The 22585-nt window shown below is 36.3% G+C and overlaps 1 protein-coding gene across 1 annotated transcript in view; it reads right to left on the bottom strand.

Moving 5' to 3' along the window:
• Window positions 1-810: 810 nt before the first annotated feature.
• LOC110106426 (protein ARABIDILLO 1) overlaps window positions 811-22585 on the bottom strand; it is a 36653-nt gene continuing 14878 nt past the window's right edge. The window contains exons 8-12 of the mRNA XM_020836332.2: window positions 18343-18406; window positions 13374-13549; window positions 7862-8083; window positions 7446-7530; window positions 811-1390 (exon numbers count right to left, since the gene is read on the bottom strand). Coding sequence (XP_020691991.1) covers window positions 1214-1390; window positions 7446-7530; window positions 7862-8083; window positions 13374-13549; window positions 18343-18406 — 724 coding nt within the window. The 3' untranslated portion in view covers window positions 811-1213. The remainder of the gene's footprint in view (window positions 1391-7445; window positions 7531-7861; window positions 8084-13373; window positions 13550-18342; window positions 18407-22585) is intronic.

The raw sequence follows: 22585 nt of genomic DNA on the forward strand, positions 1-22585 counted from the left end.
TTTGATTAAACCAACTAAAAATATGAATCCTACATTTTTTTTTACGAAATTTCTTTAAGGACCATCACAGCACTGTTTAACACAAATGAGAATTTATACAAGGAGCTTTTGTTTATATAAGGAAATATATACTCATAATTTCGGATTTAGTTTTGACAGCTTTCTTAATGATTTTTAAAATAATATTTTAATTAAAAACTTTTAATTCATTTTACCCACCGGTGCTTAGCTTAGTTGATGGACGAGTATGATTGGAACCCCCAACCCGTACTCCGTTCCTCTCGAATGACAGCATCTCTTAAGTGGGGCCAATCAAGTGTAGGCCAAGAAATTTTTGAGGTGGGTGCCTCTTCTAGGTCAACCGAGAATTAGTCACGCCACCAAGCGCCCTTTAAGGGGTGACAGCAGATGGATATCTCGTTCCAAAAAAAATTTTTTGAATTAAAAATTTTTGTACTAAAAAATTGTTTCAGAAAACAATGAGAAAGCTATCTCAAATAAAACCTAAATCTTCCCTGTTATATTTGAGTGTAATTCAGACAAAATATATATAACTTCGCTTGAACAAAATATATTTCAATACAATACCTTCATGATTTTCTTCCATGACTCAAAAACAAACAGAGCCATAACAACAATAAGAAGTTACTACAAAGGATACTGCCAATAGAAAAAAGGACAAGCAAACCCCAAAAGCAACGGTTCCTGACATTAATTTAATGAGCTTTTAGGTAATGTTCAACACTTGTTTAGGATGGAAATATTATAATCAAAATTATCTTCAAATTATAAATATTGCAAACTAAGTACTGTAGAACAAATAAAAAGTTTATGCAAAAATTTCTTCTAATCTCTTTTACATTCACTAAAAAAATAATATAGTGCAAAACTGAGATACTGGTCTTCTACCTAAGAACATCCAGCACCTTTTACATGATAAATCAAAATAAGGAAAAAAAAAAAAACAATAGTAACATCATACTTACCAAATCATGATTACAGGAAGCCAAACCAGACAAAATATCTAATAAACATGATATTGCAGGCCAGAGTTCCATATTATTTGCAATTCATCAAGAACCTTGCAGTATCTTCGGAAATTGGCAGTAACTGCATCTGTTGAGGCATACTTGCTTCTATCCAACTTCAGACCTCGAAATGTTCAAGTTCTGACCTTGAAATGTTCAAGTCCATGCGGATAACTGTGAAACAACTACACGGAAGCTTCTAACTGATGGTGTTCAAGATTTCTAAGAACTATCCTTGCAAAAACCTTGGCTTCTATTGGAGCTGATGCTGATGCAGCTGCCCCTCGCAACGCTCTAGTCACCCCAGCTTTCTGCAGGAGACTAGCATGGTGCATTGCATGCCTTCCACCAGGAATAGTAAACTGCAATTTTTTCATTGTAGTCTTATGATACATCTTGGTATTTAAAATAACAAACAACTTCAAAAAAATTCAACATAAAACATATTTTTATTGATGGAAAATCAAACACAACAAAACAAGATACAATGGTCTTCTTTCGATATGAGGACCTTCTCTCTTAAACCCTAGATCTAGATGCCACTAAGATCCCTCACACAAGATAACTACAATACTCAAAACAAATTTCTGTCTCCAAAAATAACATAAACTCTACTACTTATAGCAAACAATAAAGCAATAAATTCCAAAATAGCCCTCTCCCAATTCCCTCTCAAATCAGCCCCCAAATTAGCCCTCTCCAATTAGGAAATATCTCCTAATTAATACCCTCCAATTCAGCCCCAAGTCAGCCCCCAAATAAGTCTCCTTCCTAATGTGTTTCTCTCCTCAATTTGAAATTCAATTAGGAAATGATTTCCTAATTGATTTCCTCCTAATATAATGTTTTAATTCTATGTTGCCCCACCCCCTTAACCGGCTCCCCCACCGGAGCTGAAATTTGCTAGATCGACCAGACCAGTGGCTCTTGGGTCGGCTTGGTGCTGACCCTTGCTTCCGCCATATCAATATTGCTCCCCAAAAGTCCCACCTTGTCATCAAGGTGGAATGCAGGGAATTGCTGCTACATAGTCTTCCACCTGATCAACACTTCTTTGATCCCTACTACTCTCGGTCGCAGTCCTTTGCATCCAATGGTTCCAACAACACCTCCATCTCCTTTGTCAAGGTCGGGGGAAGTGTCAAGGAAGGAATATGCTATCCTATCATCCGTTGCAGCTGGGACACATGAAACATCAGATGGATGGCTACCTATGGTGGTAACTGTAGGCGATAAGCAATGGTCCCTATGCGCTCCATTATCTCGTAGGGACCAAAATATCAAGGGTATAATTTATCATTCCGTTTCTGTGCCAGGGTTAATTTATCTTTCCGTCTCTGTGTCAGGGTGAAGCTTTAAGTAAACCTTGTCCCCCACCTCGAACTGTATGTCTCGCCTATGCGTATATTCCTTCTTCATAATTTATTGAGCTACTAAACAAATGTCCCTTTAGCTCCCCCAAGATCCTGTCTCTGTCCTTCAAGTATTGTTCTATCGAAGCCACTGGTCTGCCGCCTTTCCCATAGTATATCAAGCAAGGAGAATCTCGTTCGTATAACACTTTGAACGGTATAATCTGCCATGCCGAATGAAAGACGTGTTATACTAATAGTCTGCCCAAGACAACCATTTGGACCACAACTTGAGTGTATCTGATATAAAGCACCGCAGATAGGTCTCCATACTAAGATTAACTACCTTTGTCTGCTCTTTCGTCTGAGGATGATAAGTAGTGCTTCTTTTCAGGATAGTCCTCTACATTTCGAACAATTTCTTCCAGAACTGGCTTAGGAAGATCTTGCCCCTATCGTTAGTGACAATTCTTTGTTCCAAAAAATACTTCAAACTTCTTTGGTTTGTTCTAATGATAAAATGCCTTCCGAGGAGATATGATCGCCATTTCTGAATGGCCAGCACAATCACCATCAACTCCCTCTTGTAGACTGACTTGAGCCTAGCCCAAGCCGTCAACACCTGACTAAAATAGGCCATGGGCCTCTGGTTCTGCATAAGTACTGTTCCTAGCCCAAAGCCCAAAGCATCTGCCTCCACAAGAAAAGGTTGGCTAAAATCCAGAAGGGCTAAGACTGGCACACTAGTCACAGCCTTCTTCAACTCCTCAAAAGCCTGGGTTGCAGATTCTCCCCACTTGAAGTTGTCTTTTTTGAGATGTTCTATCAATGGCCTTGCTATTGATCTGTATCGCTTTACAAACATTCTGTAATAGCTAATGAGTCCCAAGAATCTTCTCAGCTCCTTTAGATTCTTGGGTATGGGCCACCTAAGCATGACCTCAATCTTACTCTAATCAGCAGCGACTTCCTCCTGAGATATCACATGCCCTAAGTACTTCACTCTAGGCTGGGTGAAAGAACACTTCTTATTGTCAAATAAAGAGCGCTCCCTTAAGGTCGACAAAACAATTTCCGGGTGCTCTAAGTGCTCCCCTTCGGATCTGTTCTAAACCAATATATCGCAAAAACCTCTGTAAGTAGGGTTGGAATATCCTGCTCACCAGGGACTGGAAGGTGGCCGGTGTGTTAGTGAGACCAAACAACATCACCAAAAACTCATAATGTCCCTCGTGTGCTCGAAAAGTTTACTTGTGGGCGTCTTCAGGTCTCATTCTGATCTGATGATATCTAGATTTCTAGTTAATCTTGGAAAATATCACAGATCCATGCAACTCATTTAATATGTCATCAATGACAGGTATGAGAAACATGTATGGTATCATATCTTTATTTAAATCATAATAGTATACGCAGAATCTCCAGCTCTCATCCTTCTTCTTCACCAACAATACAGGATTTGAGAAAGGGATCACACTGACCCTGATGATTTCATTTTCAAGCATCTCCCTAATAAGCATCTCAATCTCATCCTTATGGATATGAGGATGTCAGTACGCTAATGGGGGGTACTCTTTCCTTCAGAACAATAGAGTGCTCGTGTCCCATGGGGGTGGCAACCCCTGGGAAAGTTGAATACCTCCCTGACCTACTGAAGCAAGGGCTGGACGATGTCTGGAATGTCCTCTTCACCCTCTGTTTCTGCTCCCTCCAGACTCTGGAGCTACACCAAGAATCCCCCTCCTTTCCCTTGAAGGGTACGCACCATGGTTTTCAATGAAACCATTGCCTTATATAAGCTAGGGTCTCCCTTAATTACCACCCTTCTCCCCCCCCCCCCCCCCCCCCCCCCCCCCCCCCCCCCAAACTGAATCTCCATGATCAAAGCCTTCTCGTTCACCTTGGTCTCCCTCAAGGTATTATCCATTTTATGCCCAAAATCAAATCAGTACTTCCCAACTCTAATGGAAAGAAACTCTCCCTGTTGTGGATCCCTTGCAGCTGTATCAGTAAACCCTGACATATCCCTCTACTCCTTTTTACTTTTCTTGTAACCATCATCACTCCAAACCATCTTGTGTCTATCAGTTTCAGCCCCAGTTTGTCTACCACTTGGTTCGATATGAAGTTGTAGGTATCCCCACTATCTACCAGGATTGCCACTACCTCTCCTCCAAAATGCCCCCTTACCTTCATAGTGTGATTGATGGTGAATCCCATTACCGAATTCAATGAAACTTCCGCCACCTCCAAATGCACGGGCTCCTCTTCCTCTTATTCCTCCTTCAATTCCTCTTCCTCATCCACCTCTTCCCCATCACACACAATGAGAACTTGCAATGCGTGATTTTTACACCTGTCCTTGTGTAAATTTCTTGTCGCATCCAAAACATAGCCTTTTAGCTCTCTTGTCTTATAATTTAGTATTAGTCAGCCTCTTGAAATCTCCTCTCAGTCGGGCTCCCAAACTGCCCTCCTTGACGTCTCCCTTTTAATTGGTACAATCTGCACCCTTGGTGCTAGGAAGATGGTCGACGTGCGATAAGAATCTCCTCCACTGCCCCATTTACTACTCTTCTGAAGTGACTTCTTGTTCTAAATCATCTGTGCTAACTCCATCGCCTCTCCCAGACCACGAGGTCTTTCCACCCATACTACTGCTCTTAACTCTGGTTTGAGGCCTTTCATGAAGTTGCTTTCCAACACTTCCTCTGATAACCTCCCTACTCGTCCAGACAGAAGCTCAAATCTTTCACGATACTCCATCATAGTGACAACCTGTGTTAAGGCAAAGAATTGCTCATAGTAATCTCCATCCTGCTGGGCTTGAAAACGCTCCAACAAGCATTCCTTGAACTCATCCCACGAATGGATTAGGTACCTTGCCTCTCACCATTGGTATTGTGCCAGTGCCTTCCCTTCCGGATATAGAGCGGCAACCATCAGTCTCTCATCTTATGTCAACCCGTTCACTGTAAAATACCTCTCCACCCAATATATCCATCCATGTGCATCATCCCCTTCAAATACATACATTTTCAGCTTTGTGATCTTTTGATCTTCTCTGCCCTAATGTCCTCTTCCGCCCCAACACCCCCAATGGCACGAACATTGTGGTCCCTCCACGGTTACCTCTCTTCCCTTCTCCGTTCATATCCTCTCCTTCCTCCAATTTCAGTCCATTCCCTCCTTCCTACATACTCCCTACCCATCCCCCTTCTTGGAATAGGCTCCAAGTGGGTATTCACTCCTCTTCTAAAATTTTCACCTCCCCGTCTTCCCTCGGCATGTCATCTTCCTGGTTTCATCTTGCTCATGGCAAGACCATTTTAGTATGAAGCTCCAACATCCGCTCCATCATCTCCTCCATTTTCCCAAACCTTCCTTCTATGGCTGAAATACGTTCCCACATTCGCTCGTAGTTGCCCTACCTCCCCCTCCAACCTTTCCTCCAATGCCTTAACTCTTTTTCCAGCCATTGGTAATCGGATCAAGGTTCTCCCGGCGATAAAAAACAGTTTTGACGGGCTCTGGCCTCCAAACAACAAAATTCAACGGACGAAAAGGAAGATCGCTATAGAAATCAGCAACAAAAACCCATATTTCGATCCAGGAACGTGCTCTGATACCAATTGGATACATCTTGGTATCCAAAAAAGCAAAATACTTCAAGAAAAATCAACACGAAACAGATTGTTATTGATAGAAATTCAAACACAAACATAGCAAGATAGAATTGTTCTCTTTCGAGAGTAGGACATTCTCTTTCAAACCCTAGAGACCGCTAGGAACACTCACACAAGAGAACTACAACACTCAAAACAAATTTCTTCCTCCAAACATAACATAAACCCTACTACTTATAGCAAACAATAAAACAATAAATTCCAAAATAGCCCTCCCCCAATTCCCTCTCAAATTAGAAAATATTTCTTAATTAATTCCTTCCAATTCAACCCCCAAATCAGCCTCCTTTCTAATGTGTTTCCCTCAATTTGAAATTCAATTAGGAAATCATGACTTCCTAATTGATTTCCTCCTAATGTAAGGTTTTTATTCTCTATTGGGCCCCACTCCCTCAACCGGCACCCCCCCCCCCCCCCCCGCCCCCCCCCCCCCCTCCATCCGCCGGCCCCACCTGGGCCGAAATTTGTTGGACCAGTCGGTCCCGTGGCTCATGGGTCTGCACTTGCTTCCGCCGTATCATCTTATAACCTCAAAGCACACACCTAGTCCATCAGATTATGCCCTCAAGTATAATGCATGACTAGCATCACAGTTTACACTCCAAAACCTGATAGAACATTGTGTAATCTATCAAAACCTCACTAAATCCAGCTGCTCGGGACAACAACATTATTTTGCAAAGTTGCAAATTGGTATGTAAAATTTATGATCATAGATGAGTATACACATTCTAACAAAATCCTCAAATTAGTACACATATTGTTAAAGAGGTCATGCATATAGTATTATTAAATGCCTAAAATAACTTTGGATGCATGCAAAAAAAAAAAAACTTTGGATGCATGCCTTTTAGATCCTTCAATGAGAAAATTTAATTTTGGGTCCTATCCTGACATGCACTCGCAATCACCAACTTTTTTTTTCCAATCATTTTTATATCAAAAGATAAAAGAACAGATTGTACCAGTTAACATTAGAACTTGAAAGGAACGACAAGGGCCAGTTAATTTGAGCCCAAAATCGGATTTCATCCTAAAAGTAGAGACCAAAGTGTGACTTCCAGAAAACATCGAGGATAGGTAAGTCTTATGCTAAAAATGGAAAGCGGAGATCTAACTGGAATTTACCCGACCAAAAAGACAAAGCAAGCTATTCTAGACAGGCAGGGTTCCAATAAGAATAACACAGCAATCAATGAAGATCCTATGCATGAAGCATAGTAGCAGTTTTATATTTGACATGGCATTATTTGCATCGTGTAGAATGATGAACATGTTCACTATAAAAAATGACAAAATTCAGGTTAGACACACGATCACCAAATGCACGTCAAACAGACATTTCTATGATAAAATGGAGAAATGAACTCTTAAATTACCTGCACTAGAGCAAAAGCAGCACAGGCTCTAAGTATGCTAGAAGAATTACGAAGCATTGCTACAAATCGTCCAATCTCAGCACCACTGCAATCAAAGTATCAAACAAAAAAAGTTTAACAGATAAGTAGCTACAAGCTAAACAAAAGGACAGTATTTCTGATACAGGTATAAATAGACATATAATTCATGGTCAAGTATGTATAAATCTTGATCACAAAAAGTAATCAGAAAACATGAGATTAATCATGTAAAAGAATTGCATGACGTAGTCAAGGTGAGATTTCTCAAGAAAATAGACAATAACATAATAGGCTTAAATATAAATACAGTATCTAAAACAAGGTTGACTGCTATCAGGTCAACAATGAAAACCATCAATTAAACATCATGCTTGTGATACAAGACAGACAGAAACCTGCATCTTAGATGTCCTGCTTCTTGTATGCGAGTCACTTCAAGAACTTGTGCCAAAGCTGTTGTTGCAGAGGATGCAGCAGCCATGGAGAAAAGCTGATGATCTGAAAATGAAAGAACAAAGGCTTCTATATGCTTTAACGCCATCTTCCTGGCACCTTCAAAGCTAACACTCTTTGAAGTACCTTCTGAAGAAGAACCAATCAATGCAAACTCATCCATCCTGCACAAAATATAGAAGTTAGAAAGAAAAAAAAGACCAAGTTTTTGAAGTCAACTTAATGAAATTACTTCCATAACCTAAGTAAGAATTTTGAGAAATTGGTTCTCTTTTTCCATCACAATTTGTACAAAATGGGACCAGTCTTACATCCCACCAAAAAGTCCAAGAAAACAATTTATCTGCAAGAGTTTCTCGATCACCATTGATAGCAAACAGCAATTTGCAGTCTCTTCTATGATCCCTTCTATTAGCCAATGTGCTCCTCTGGTCATAAAGTACCGATGCCTCCAAAGCCTGCTTCCATCGTAGAAACATGTCTTTCATGTCATCCTTCAATGCCAATTCACCTATCCTACTTCTCAATCAAATCAAATTCCAGCGGTGAGGACTTCTGTCAATTGGATATCAGAGAAATTCTCTTTTCTTCATCATTTGGTTTAAGATCTAAACTTCACGATGATGACTGCATCAAAACTCTCACTTGAAATCATATGAATTTCCTCCATCCATTACCATGACATCAATAAAGAGTATTGTCAGGTAATTGAATAGACTATGCCCATAAGATGCACCTTACAACAAAATATCAAACCTTTATCTAATTATATGGGGTCAGCTATATGAATCCTTGTTCACCATAGTGTCCTATTAAGAGCCAAATTCTCATTTAAATCTAATAAAAAAGATAATTTCTAACAATTTCCATTACCATAAGATGCATCTTAAATATTAAATTTTCCTGTAGACTTACAAAATGGATATAGTACAACATAGATTGACTATTTTCTTATAAGAAATTAGATCGTTTAAATTACAAAGATTGTAAAGTTATTCCGAGTGAAAATTTATGTACCTCAACATCGATTATTAGTTTTGGACTTTAAGATAAACGGGCTGAAAATAAATAATAAAGTAAAAAGATATTCTAGGATTAGATAGGGGGCATTTAAAGAATATTAACAAAAATATTTTTGAGAGTAAGATTTTATATCTTAAGATTTTATCTGTGCATGAGGATGCTAATGTTATGTGGGAAAAAGTGGCTAATTATATTAAGAATATTGCAAAAGATGTGCTTGGAGTATAAAAGGGAAAAGCTCCTAATAGTAAAAATAGTTGGCGGTGGAATCCAAATGTGCAAGAAAAGATTAAAAATAAGAACATATGTTATAAAAATTAGTTTAATTTTAAAAATTCTGATAAGTGGGAAAGATATAAAGAGGCTCGTAAGGAATCTAAGAAAGCTATATGTGATGCAAAGATCTTAGCTTTTAGTGATGTTATAAAGATAATTAGATAACTAGGAGGGAGAAAGATAATGAATAAGTTAGCCAAACAAAGAGATATGAGTAGTAAGGGATTTAGTTCAAGTGAAGTGTATTTAGGATGAAGATCAAAAAATACTTTTCTTTTAGAGATGATATTGCAACAAAAGGTGAATGAGATATTTTTGGCTAAACTTTTTTAATGAAAATTATGAAATTAGCATTGACATAGTGACTTACCCTAAAAAATGAAAAGAAAATTTCTGTTTTTTATGGCGTATTAGTAAAACGAAGTTAGAAGAGGCTTTAAGAAAATGAAGGGTGGAAAAGCTGTTTGGACCTGATGATATTTCCAATAGAGGTGGTGGCAAATGCTTTGGAGATGAAGGAATTTCCTTGGCTTACTAAACTTTTTAATACTATTTTGAAGACAAGATGTCAGATGAGTGAAGAATGAATGTGTTAATTCTTATTTTTAAGAATAAAGGTGATGCATAAGATTGTGCGAATTATAGAGGAATTAAGTTAATGTGTCATACCTAAAACTATGGAGCGAAGTTATTGGAGCATAGATGAGGCGTATACTAAGTTTCTCAAATATCAATTTGGATTCATGCCGGGTAGGTCGACTATGGAAGCCATACATTTATTAAGAGGTTTGATGGAGAATATAGAGAAAATAAGGAGGATCTACATATGATATTTATTGATTTAGAAAAAGCATATGATAAAGTACCAAGAGAAGTACTATGGAGAGTTCTTGAAAAGAAAGGAGTTAATAATTGCTTATATTCAAATCATTAAAGATATGTATGCATGAGCTATTACTTGTGTTCAAACACAAGGTGGTTTGACCAATTATTTCCCTATTTCGGTTGGGTTACATCAAGGATCTTCCTTAAGCCCATATCTTTTTGCTTTAGTCATGGATGTTCTCACTAGACATTTGCAAGAGGATTTACCTTGGTGTATGCTTTTTGCTGATGATATTCTTCTTGTTGATAAGACTAGAGAGAGAGTTGAAAGTAAACTTGAATTATGGAGGTCAACATTAGAGACTAAAGTTTTCGCTTGAGTAATCTAAAACTGAATATATGGAGTGTAATTTTAGTAGTAATAGACCTAGTGAGGGAATTGTGACTTTGGGCGATCAAGTCATTAATAAGAGTACACATTTTAGATATCTTGGATCTATTGTTCAGAGTGATGGTGAAATAGATGGGGATATTATCAGCAGATTCAAGTTGAATGTTGAAGTGGAGGAATGCATCGGGCTTGTTGTGTGATAGAAAAGTACCCTCAAACTTAAGGGAAAATTCTATAAGATGGTAGTGAGGCCTGCAATGCTTTATGGTGCTGAATGTTGGCCATTAAAATAGAAGCATAATACTAAGTTAAGTGTGGCAGAGATGATGATGCTCTGGCGGATGAGTGGCTTTACCCTTAGAGATAGAACGAAATGAGCATATACGTGAAAAGGTTGGAGTAGCTCCAGTAGAGGATAAGATTAGAGAGAGTTGCCTTAGATGGTTTGGTCACATAAAACGGCGGCCTTCCAATGACCCGGTTAGGAGAGTAGAGGTATTAGATTTGACTTAAGTTAAGAAAGGTAGAGGCAAACCTAAAAAGACTTGGTTAGAAAATATTAGGAATGACCTTTCTTTATTAGATTTAAACGAGAATTTGACCTTTAATAGGACACAATGGAGAAAAATGATTCATGTAGCCGACCCCACGTAGTGGGATAAAGGCTTGATGTTGTTGTAGACTTACAAAACTTTCATTATTTATAAATCATCATTCTAACTTTATTGATATGTTTTGTCAAACTCATAATCATTAAGCGAACAACAACATCATGGGCATTGGTGAATTATAAGATTCATGTGATTTTAACTTCAAACATAATTTATGACACTAAGCGGACCTAAGAATGCCCGCAATGATTTGTTAAAATAGTAACTAGAAGTACTTGATGAAGCCATTGATGAACCATAATGCAACTATAAATCATAAATCTCTCTCTAAATCAATTTCAAAAACTACCAAGATTGATGCATCTAATAGCTATTAATAATGATGATCTAGCATCTCATCAAGAATATAGAAATCATCAATGATGAATGTTTTGAAGACTATAGTTACGATTGTCTCGTCCCATGATGATTAGATCATATTATACACCAAGTTCTCAACCAAAGATTTTAAATGCTAATCAAATTCTAGAATTTCATGCATCTATCATCTACACCATTTAAAAATTTGGGTCCTTATCCTACGTTGGTTTATACAAATTATTAATGTGAAACATTAGATTCTACAAATAAACTTGATGAAGATCGAGCCTGTTATTGTGCAAGATTCTTCTCCAAACATATATATTATTCTTTAGGCTCCAAAAGTGCTTTTAGTTTGCTCACCAAAAATACATATTAATTTCATGCTAACATCATTGCAATCGTCGTGTGACCATATGATCTTCTCTGGTAACTAAAAAAATAAGTGTAAGATGTGTGATGAAGTCCAAAATCAAAGCTTCTAAATTATATATCCTATGTTCAAACAACACATGTTGGACATTCAGGATATGTTCATGAAGTGATTCAACTCCCTTCTCCATCATGAAAACCAAACTTCCAAGACATGGCTTAAGCCTTCATAAATTCTATTGGCCCCAGCAGAAATGATGCAGTACAAGAAGATTATTCCTGAAATTTGCTAGTGCTTCAAATTAGTTTTAGGTTTTTATTTTACTTTTCTTTAGATTTCTTTTTGTTTAAATATGATAAACTATCCTCCTCAACAATCTTGAATTTAATATCCAATTTGTTAGGATTAGATTTCAATTTGGATAGGGATAAGTTTTGAATTTTATTTGTAACCCTAAGTCTACTAATATGGTATGACGGATGTATTTTGATTATCATTAAATTGCAATTAAAGCTATTTTCTATATTCCCTTTTTCTCTCTACCCTCAATATATCCCTCTCTCGATTCTCTCTTGATCATAATAAGTGTTTTTGGATCTCCATGTATCCTTTATAAGAATTGTTACTCCCCTGTATAATCATTTTTATTCTATTAACAATAAACAACACATCACCACCTCAGGACATACAATGCTTGATGCCTCCAAGTCAGATTCCATCAAAGAACTACTTCCAAGGCATCCTTTAATGCCAATTCACCTCACCATCTTCTCAATCAAATCAAATTATAGACGTATCAGAATACTCCTCTTTTCAACAGAACATCCATATTAGTTCATACAATTAAACAATGAACAATAAGAATCATGGTCATTCCTTCAACATATTTATTAAAAGAAAATCTATCCAAGGCTTGGGGTACTAAAATTCATGAAGTATGAAGTAGGAATATTTCACTTTTGATATTATCTAAGTGACTGAAAAGATCTTGGTTATCGTCCCTTCTCAAAAGCATCATTTAACCCAACTACTAAGGTTTAATTTTATGAATCCTTTTTTGATCGTGTAAACTTTTATGCACAACTTTGCCCTTACCAAAGTCACGACTAAATTTTCCCCAAAATACATGTTGCATCTCTTTATATAAATTGGTAAAATGTATCAGCATGGAGTAAAATAGTTGCCTTCTGATACAAGTGACTAAAAAGATTTTGTTTGATATCCCTCTAATTCATCACTACATCTTTATCCTCAATATTAAAGTTGGTTTTATGAATCCTCCTTCTCTATTCATTTCTTTTGAGAAGAGTATAAAATTTATTATGTTTGCATAATTTCTAGCCCTTGTTGAAGTCTAACTTAATGTTTCCTAACCAGTAAATTTTGCACTTCATGCACATACGTGAATAAGAAGCCCCCAAATGAAAGCCAAAGACTATGTAAGTATTTTCTTTTTCAGCAAAAAAAAAGTCAGTTGAAAAAAAGTGAATATATTTTCCTAATTTAACATATGAAAAAGTAAAAAATATTCCACATTAAAAACGTGGTTACATTGATGTAAAAAAAGAACTGGCTAATGGAAATAAATGTCTTGCCTTCCATCAAACATATAAGCAAGAGCTAGTGCAGCCATGAAACGAGCCATTTTGGACCCTGATGATGAACAAAGGTGTACAAGAGCGGGGACACCCCCCTCTTCAATTATACGAAGTGCATTGCCAGGATAAAAGGCAAGATTCCAAAGTGCTCCAGCAGCTGTTTCGTGAACATCCTGTACAAGGAAAATAGTTTCTTACATCTGAAACAAACAAAAAATCAATCAATATGATAATGATGTGTTCAACATGAAACTCTATCTTCTTCACAATACACAGAAGTATTGAATGCTTTGTTGAGTAATAAGAGCTGTTGCTAGCCTTGGACAAGATTCAAAGCTAGTAATAGTTACTGCACATGTCAGGTTTTACTGAGGTTAAGGTATGCTTTGTAATCTTACGAATAGAAGTTCAGTAATCAAGCATTGATTTCAATTGAACGATTAACCAAAAGCTAGTCATTCATAAAAACAGGTGTACTAGCAATACAACAGTAGATGATGCCAGTTGAGTTTATACTATGATAGCCTATAGAATTTTTACATGTTAAGAAAGAAATTAATAGTAAAATAACGAGCACTGGTAACATCAGAAGACACTAAATATGATCTAAGAAACCACTACCAACTTGCACAAGTTAATCGGATCAAAAAAAGTTTTTTTTTCTTTTCTTTCTGGCGTATGCTGAACATTGCTGCTAATGAATAAAACCACAAAAAATTTCCTCTATCAGATGGAGCCAGGAGGAGCTAAGTTGTGGGGCGGGAGTTGGTGGTGGCTGCATGGACGAACTTAAAATTAAAAAAAAACCCTGTGCACTAACATTTCTTTGAGAGGCTTTTTTTTGTGGCTGAGAGCTTGATTTAGAAAGTGTGAGGCGTGTTCTTTTTGTTGCATTTTATGTATTAAGCAACTTCAACAATCTTATTGCAATACATCCATGAACACCCTCCAAGGTCCTATGAATAGAATGGGTGGCTCCATGGTTTAAAATTGCGCAACAAGAGGTGCGCCTCAGCGCGATTCTGACATTTTGCGCGTCAAGGCGGCGCCTTCAGGTTGAAACACGAGGCGTGCACCTCAAATGAACAGAGGTGCACCTTAAGGCGCGCCTTGCCACACTTTGACAAGGCGTTCGCCTCTTAAAAACTATTATATAAAAAACCCTAAACCTGTTACTTTGGATTCGACTTCGCGTGTGTTCAAATGTCTACTCTTTGACTTCGCCTCTGCGTGAAGTCGACTTCGCCTGTATGTGCATTTGACTTCATTCATCAACGACTGCATTCGTGACTTCGCCTGGAGTTCGACCGTCTTCATCTTCTTCGCAATCCTCCTCTTCGACCTTGCCTAAGCACCACAAGTTAGGTTTAGGGATTTGTTATTAAAGCTTTATTTCCTTCTTCGATGACGTTCTAAAAAATTCTTTGCCTTCTTCGATTCAAACATTCGTTGGTGGACAGTCCGAATTGAAAGTCCGTAAAGTTAAGGGCTTTCTTGCGCCAATTTCTACCATTTATTTGTATGTTTCTTTCTTATGCTTTTCTCATATTTTGCAAAATTTTCTTAGAGATATACATTATCGGTACAAAAGAATGTTACAATTAATTACTAATTATATATAAATTTACTATTTTCATATTAAAATGATTCAATTTCAAAGTTGTTTTCGGTATAATTGCTTGGTCCAATCATAGGAAAGATTATTGACAACTTTCTGTACTCAAATTGAATTTATTTTTTGTAGTAAAGAACTTGAAATAATTTGTCTTACTACTTGAACCAAATTCCATTTTGAAAGTGTAGCTACAGTTTTGGAATAGATCTTGAACCATTTGGTTTTAACATTATTCAACATCATCAACCATACAGTCGCGTATCAATGACATATAATACTGTAAGACCTTCATTAACATTTGCTTTCTTTGAATTATGTGGAATCTATCTAATATTCACTTGGTTATAGGAGCAATGCTTTCAATATTTAATTGTAGGGTTTCGTAAAGAATGATCAGAAGTAGAGATAAAGTTGCATCAGGCCATAGGAAGGATCTAACATGGAAACATAACACTCAAGTGGACGTAAGAGGCAGTGAAAAATCATACAAATATCTGAAATGTAATTATTGTGACAAAGTAGTGAATGATAGTGTCACTAGGACGAATGAGCACATTTCCGGGTCCTACAAGAATGTTGCATGATGCGCTAAAGTGTATGATACAATCAAGGAAGAGACAAATGCATACATGAATAAGTTTATCATGTCAAAGCATCTTGCCCAGAAGCAGTTTGAGGACAGAATTGATGTTGGCTCCTATTACAGGAGTGAGCATAGCGTCGGGAATCATCTTCTTCAATGAATCTCATATCTTCTAGGGGTGCAAGGGGTCCCATGGATCATTACATGGTGCAAACATCAAAAGATTGGCCTCCTACTGCACAGATGATGACCCTAGAGAATGCTAGGGAGGCACGTAAAATAGTATGTAAGGATATAGACAGATTCTTCTATGAAAATGCAATCCCATTTAATGTTGCAATATCACCTGCAACATGATTTGGTCAGTTGGAGCATATGAGAGAGGGTTCAAACCTCCAAACATGTATGATTTCAGAATGTGGATTTTAAAGGAATTGGACAATACTGAGAAAAGCATTGAAGAAATTAAGAGAACTTAAACCCTCAGTATCAATATGCAGAGAATAAGTCTACAAATCATAAGATAAAATTAGGAGTGTATCATTGCATGGATCGACTGATGGGTGATGCAATTGAAAGATCAAATGTTGACATGCAAATGGCACCTTTTAGGAATAAAGAAGAATTTTTTTATTACAACAGGCAAAGGACACTATTTCCAAACGATCTCTAGGTAATTTCATTTGTTTTTTTACTCATTTATTAAAAAGTTTCTTTTTGAGTACTGACTATACTAATTTATGTAAATCTTAGTTGAGTCGTGGATTCAATTTGGTGATGACACTTACTCCATAATTGCAATATTTTGCTGTGAAAGTTTTGAGATTAACATGCTCTTCATCTAGATGTGAACGGAATTGGAGCACCTACAACCAAGTGTATAGAAAGAGGATAAATCATTTGTCAACATTGAGGACGAATTCACTACTGTACATTATGTACAATAGGAGACTCAAAGACATGAGCATAAAAAAAAAGGATTAAAGGATGATAAAGATCCTTTAATTTATGAGGATATGACATCTGATGACGAGTGATTTGTAAAGTGAAGGTGACACTGTCTGAATTATGAGGGGAAGATTTAAATGTTGATTTCTTTGATGGTCATAGAGGATCTATATCCACCACAACTTAAGAACGAACAAAACAATGTATATAAATAACATAGTTTTCTTATACTTTACTTTTCTTAATATATTACTTATCTTCATATTGTTCAAAAATATTTAGGGAAGAGGAAGATAACTGATATAGAGGAAGAAGAAGCTAATTGTGAGACATTGAACTTCATAGGAGATGAGGAAGCAGAGAGAACAGTTCATCATAACGATGATTCAAATGAAGGCCCCCTTAGTGATGACAGTGCTAATGACTTCTGAGTTGTTATGTCATTGCTATTTATTTTTAAATTGCATGTTAATGAACAGGATATTGGGTTTGGGAAAGATAGAATTTTAAGAAGAACTATATTTTGTGTTGCTTTATTATTGTGATGTTTGGATTTCACTTTAATTTTAAACAACTTATTACTTGACACTTCATATCTTGTATTTTTTTATGTTTTATATAAACGACAATTTATTTCTTGTTAACTTTTAATATATTATTAGATTAGTCATTAGTATACAAAAAACTTATCATTTTGAATTTATGCAATTTTTGGATTTTGAGGCTTACGCCTTGTCTCACGAAAGAAAAACGCCTCAATACCTAATTGCGCAATTCTAAACCTTGGGTGGCTCATGAAGCAACTTTCCACTTTCCACTCATGGGCAAATCCATGGACTTCGAAACATGCTTGGGAGGGAGATTTTCGAAAGTAGCATTCCCTTTTAGAATTATCTTCTGGGAAGTTATTTATTTAAGTACATTGAGTTGGATAGGGCATTTTGTTCATGCAATTGTAAAAAGACTATGACTGGAAAGCGTAACTTTACGTATCAACGAGTTCCCATTTAATTGGAGTTTTATAACCTTGAAATTTGAATGATTTAGCTTAAGATATAATTAGACCATCCAACCATTGAATTATTTTAGCATCCAGAATTTTTTGATCCATCTAAAAGACCAACTTGGAAAAGATAAATATATGCGGTGTATGCAGCAATCGTAGCACACCACTTGTGATTATGTGAGATAAATATCTTACTCCAACTAAAAACAATCTGAAAGAAACGAGAACGCCCGGATAAAAAATCAAGAATTAATAGTAATTTACTATTAAACTTCTGAAAAAATGCACTCAGAATATCTTCGTCAGGTGAATGGGCAAGCCTAGAACTCAGCAAAAACTACACGAGAAGAACAGGAGGCTGGAGCCCTTCCAAGTTACCAGAGCTAACAGACTCAAGTAGGAGTAAAATAAACCAGATGCGCAATTGCTTTCCAATCACCAAGTTTGTACAGCAAGGTGCAACGTTTTCCTTGCAATAGCATATTCAAGAGTAACTAAGAGGTACATGAGTTGCATGGACTAAGTACAATTTACTGAAACACTAAGCAAGACTCCTCAATTGCATGGACATACAGAATAAGTAACTTGAGATCTCAACAAAAAGGATATCGTTTGTAAGAAAAAGAATAGGTAGATTATAATAAAGAATAATTAAAATAGAAGTATAGAACCTATAGGTCTAAAATTTGAGATGATATCCTAAAATCAGCTGTTTTCAACAATCAACAACAACAGGACTAGACAATGTTCTTAATAACGGCACAGCATAAAACAACCGTTTGTCATAAAACTAACAGCAAAAATGAATGCTTACTTCAGCTTCGGAGCGTGCCAAAGCAATAAGAGGTGCAACACCACCTTCTCGTCCAATTGCAACACTAAAACAAATATCTTCAATTTAGCAGCATTTATAGTCAAGGAAAACTAAAGAATTTCACAGAAAGTAAATCAAACGATTGACATAAGATAGATGTGAAAAGTATTTTATGCGCACAAGACTACAATGCATATAAATGTACATTGTAATAAGAGGCAAATATTCACGTTTTCCGTTCAAATGAAAAGAACAATTTAAAAGATAGTTTTGAAGAACATCTGTAACAAACCTCAAAAAGTTAATCTAATGAAAAAACAACTAGTTCTTTAATACTTACGAGATGATAATTTCCATAGGCAGAAATACAAGTAAAATGTTCTGCTAAACTAAATCTTCAAATAATTTGCAAACATTACTTTAAACTTTTTGGACTGAAAAATCCCCTAAGAATTCAGGAGACGTTATCACACTTGATGGTAACACTAGTTTAAGGATTGTTATAAGTTACTAGATCAAATGTCATTATTGTTGCCAAGCAGTTTGGAAATGTAAGGTTCTGTGCGCTAAATCAATCAGGAAAAAAGCACTACAACTGCAGAAAAACTAATTTTACTAGGATCATTCTGCCTAATTAAACACAGTTTACGTAATCAGGTAAATATGAAGGATCCAAAAAACAGAAAAAAACATATAAACAAAAGAAATACTTTCCATAAAAAAAAGCAAAAGAAATAATTCAGTTTTATTAAAAAGTTTATTGAAGTCTACCGTGAGAGTTTTCAATCAATGATTTTGCATATTTAAGTTGAGCCCACAATAACAAAAAAATCTTTCTACGATAAAATAAGATTGATTAGCAAAAAGAAAAACATGAACAGAAATAGCATTGAAGTTTTACCAAACTCAATAATGGCACGATATCAAACTAATCATAGGCACCATACAAAATCTTGTATTAAAATAGGATTCCCATCCCAAATTAGTTCATATTTATGGGGGGGTAGGACACAACCCCAATAGTAAAGACATCCATCGAAATTGGAAATTCTTATGTGGGTGGAAATGAATTTATGCAAGAGAGTGGTAACTTATGAAGCTTTGGTAATATATTTCCTATGAAGATCTTACTTGGGATATCTATGTATTAAGAGGATTAAAAATATCATATATTTCATTTTCTAGCCTTGTTCGTATGATTTGCTGCAGTAAAAGTATTTAACAGATTTGGTGTGACAAAAGTTGATATCAAGAGCTAAATTGAGTAAAATAAATAAGAAGATTAAAATTTATCAACACAAAAGTTTAAGCTAGTAAGGGCCACTACAAGTATATTAGCAACTCAACTTTCAATTCTGAAAGGGACAATTTCTGTTGTCATGTTTATAAACAATCTTCACCTCACATTTGAGTTTTCCACATCAACAATCACTCCCTCTACAACAGAAACTTTCAACCCCAAGAAGTGCTATGCAATAAGACTTCACTAAATCATGTGGTGCCTGCATGGGGGCCACCCATTCTTCAACAATGATCGATTATCATAAAAGCAGCCAAGACCCATAAGAACCATAAACCACATAACAATCAAACCATCGATTCTGATACTTGTAAAGGGTGGTGGAGTGCTCGGGAACAAATTGAGCCCAATCATTTAGTAGATAAACACTTAACACCACAAAATCATAAACCAAGGCAAAAAGGGCACTACTAATATGTTCATAACTCAACTATTATTTTTACTTCTGATAAGAAATTATTATCACTCTCATGGATATCTCAACAATATTAGGTGCTCAATCTGTGTCGTTATGAGTCACAATATGATGTCGCATATGTGTTTCATTAGTTGGCAATTTGATATTGGAGATTGTGTAATGCAGTATCATCATTTCAGTTTGAAGACTGGGAAGGGGAAGGTGGGGGAGAGGATTAGGATGCATCTAGTTAGAATCCTAAACCTAAAGCAATTCCTTGTCACTAAAAAAATTCCTTATCAACAACATGGAATCATGACAATCACACTTTTTAAACGGATAACCAATGAATTCAATACAAGGAACATAGCATGATACTTCAAGTAGTGTTACATCAATCCAATAATAAAAGACTTTGTGAGTGTACCACAAGTATAGCATTACTTGATGAGTGGAAGTAAAGAGTAATTATATGAACTAGGAAACGATGATATTGATAAAAAAAACCCTGATTCTCTGTTGATGATCCTAAGAAATAACAAAAGCTAATCACTTGTCACAAAAAAGATACCACAAGTTTTAAATTTTTAACCCTATATTGTGTATAGTACTTTTAAAAATTTAATATAGAATGAAAAGGGGCGCTAGTCACCAAGGAAAAACAACAGGCACTCCTACAGGTGCAGGGAAATCTCCAAGTTGATCTTACACCTTCCTTTGCGACGTTACCCTTTCTAGTTCCTGCTCCTCCAGCAAAGTTGAATGAAAATCACATATGAGGAAAGAAAAGAAAAAAAATCCAACAATCACCACAGATACATAAATCCATAAGCATAATGTTTTTTTTTTCTTTTCAATGTCCTTCCCACAATTCAAATGCCACCAAAAATCCAAAACTCCTCATACACACTTTTCATTGACACTCTTTTAATTATATCGACTGACAGGTTGGCACTTCCCATAATACCCCACCCCTCAATGCCAGTCACTAAAAAATTATGAGTTATTTGATTGGTTGAAAAATGGATGCAGTATAAAATGAATACTTTAGAGCTGTTTGAATGAATGTAAAAAAAAGCAGGAGAATAATTTTTTTGTTTGGTTAGAAGTAATGAATGTAAAGTACTAAATAATAATGACTGGCGGCAGCGGTGGGTGGTGATGGTAGAACCCGGCGGCGATGGAGGTGGCTGACAATAGGCAGCAGGATGGTGGTCAGTGGCGGTCGTCGGTGGTTGTAGGCGGCGGAGGGCGGAGGGAGGGCAGCCGGCGGCAATCAAGCAAGCTTGTGATGTAAATTGTTTTCACTCAAAATTGGTGTTTGATTTACACTCAAAATGAACTACTTCACTTTATATTACATTTACTATACTTTACATCATTTTGTATTCCAACCAAACACCAAAAAATATAAAACTCCTGTATTTGGAGTACTTTATACCCTAAAGTAATCCAACAAAACACCCATTACTAAATGCACAAGCCAGCAAAAGTTAGAAAAGTTCATAGATTCAATAAAACCCATTTTCTATTTATTAAAGTTTAAAATCAACTATTCATCATGAAGAAGACTAGTTATCACACAATTGCACTACACCTTTGCTTTCAATTAGTAGAAAGATCCACCAAGAAGCTTCTCCTGATCTCCAACAAATTACTGTCACCTTCCTCAATCTTCGTTCATCAATTTCTAGTTTCTCCCTGAACCTACTAATCTAGAAAGCCTACCCCCATCAATCTAAAAAACCTAGTTATATAAGTACTAATGGCAGGAAAAAAAAACCATAGTAAGTTGTATATTTCAAGATCAACCGGGAGACATTGCATTTCACGCTTCACTAGCCCAACTCAAACACAATAAAAGGGTGAAAGGCAACAATGTACAGAGTTTCAACACAAATGCATGAGTGTACTTTCACAATACATCTCCTCCCCTCCGTTCCCATGTGCTAGCACCACCACCAACACCAAAATTATTCAATGATGTGTATTCATCAACCTATACTATCCACTGACTCACCTAACTTCGCATATAACCAATGCTAACAGCCAGTGCTCATTACATATCAACCAAATAGCAACTAGGACTATCAAATCAAACATAAAACTATTTTACAAAAAAATAGACCGAATAAACCTAAGTTTTAATGGAATTATTATCAAACAACTAATGCCCTACATATTCATTCAGTATTCTGGGAGACTTTGCATGATTTCCCCTCTCAACTGCCCAATATCATTGCTTCCTCCATTCCTCTCTCTCTCTACCCATCATCATTGCCTTCATTTCTTTCTCCCTCCTGCTTTGTTCTTTCTAACTTGTCTGCCCAATTTTATTTTCACCGCCACTAAGCCAATATTGCAACCTAAATAATATTTTCATTATTCCAAGCCCAAACATTTGTATCATACACAGATCACCTTATTTAATTATCTCTATTATCTTCCCCCAATGAAGTATAAGCGATCAAGTAGTCAAAAAAGAGAAGACTGAAGGTTAAGACCATTGATGTTGTACCTATCCTACTCCCACAATACTTAATACT

This window comes from Dendrobium catenatum, unplaced genomic scaffold, assembly GCF_001605985.2.
Source record: "Dendrobium catenatum unplaced genomic scaffold, ASM160598v2 fragScaff_scaffold_948, whole genome shotgun sequence".
Taxonomy (NCBI): domain Eukaryota; kingdom Viridiplantae; phylum Streptophyta; class Magnoliopsida; order Asparagales; family Orchidaceae; genus Dendrobium; species Dendrobium catenatum.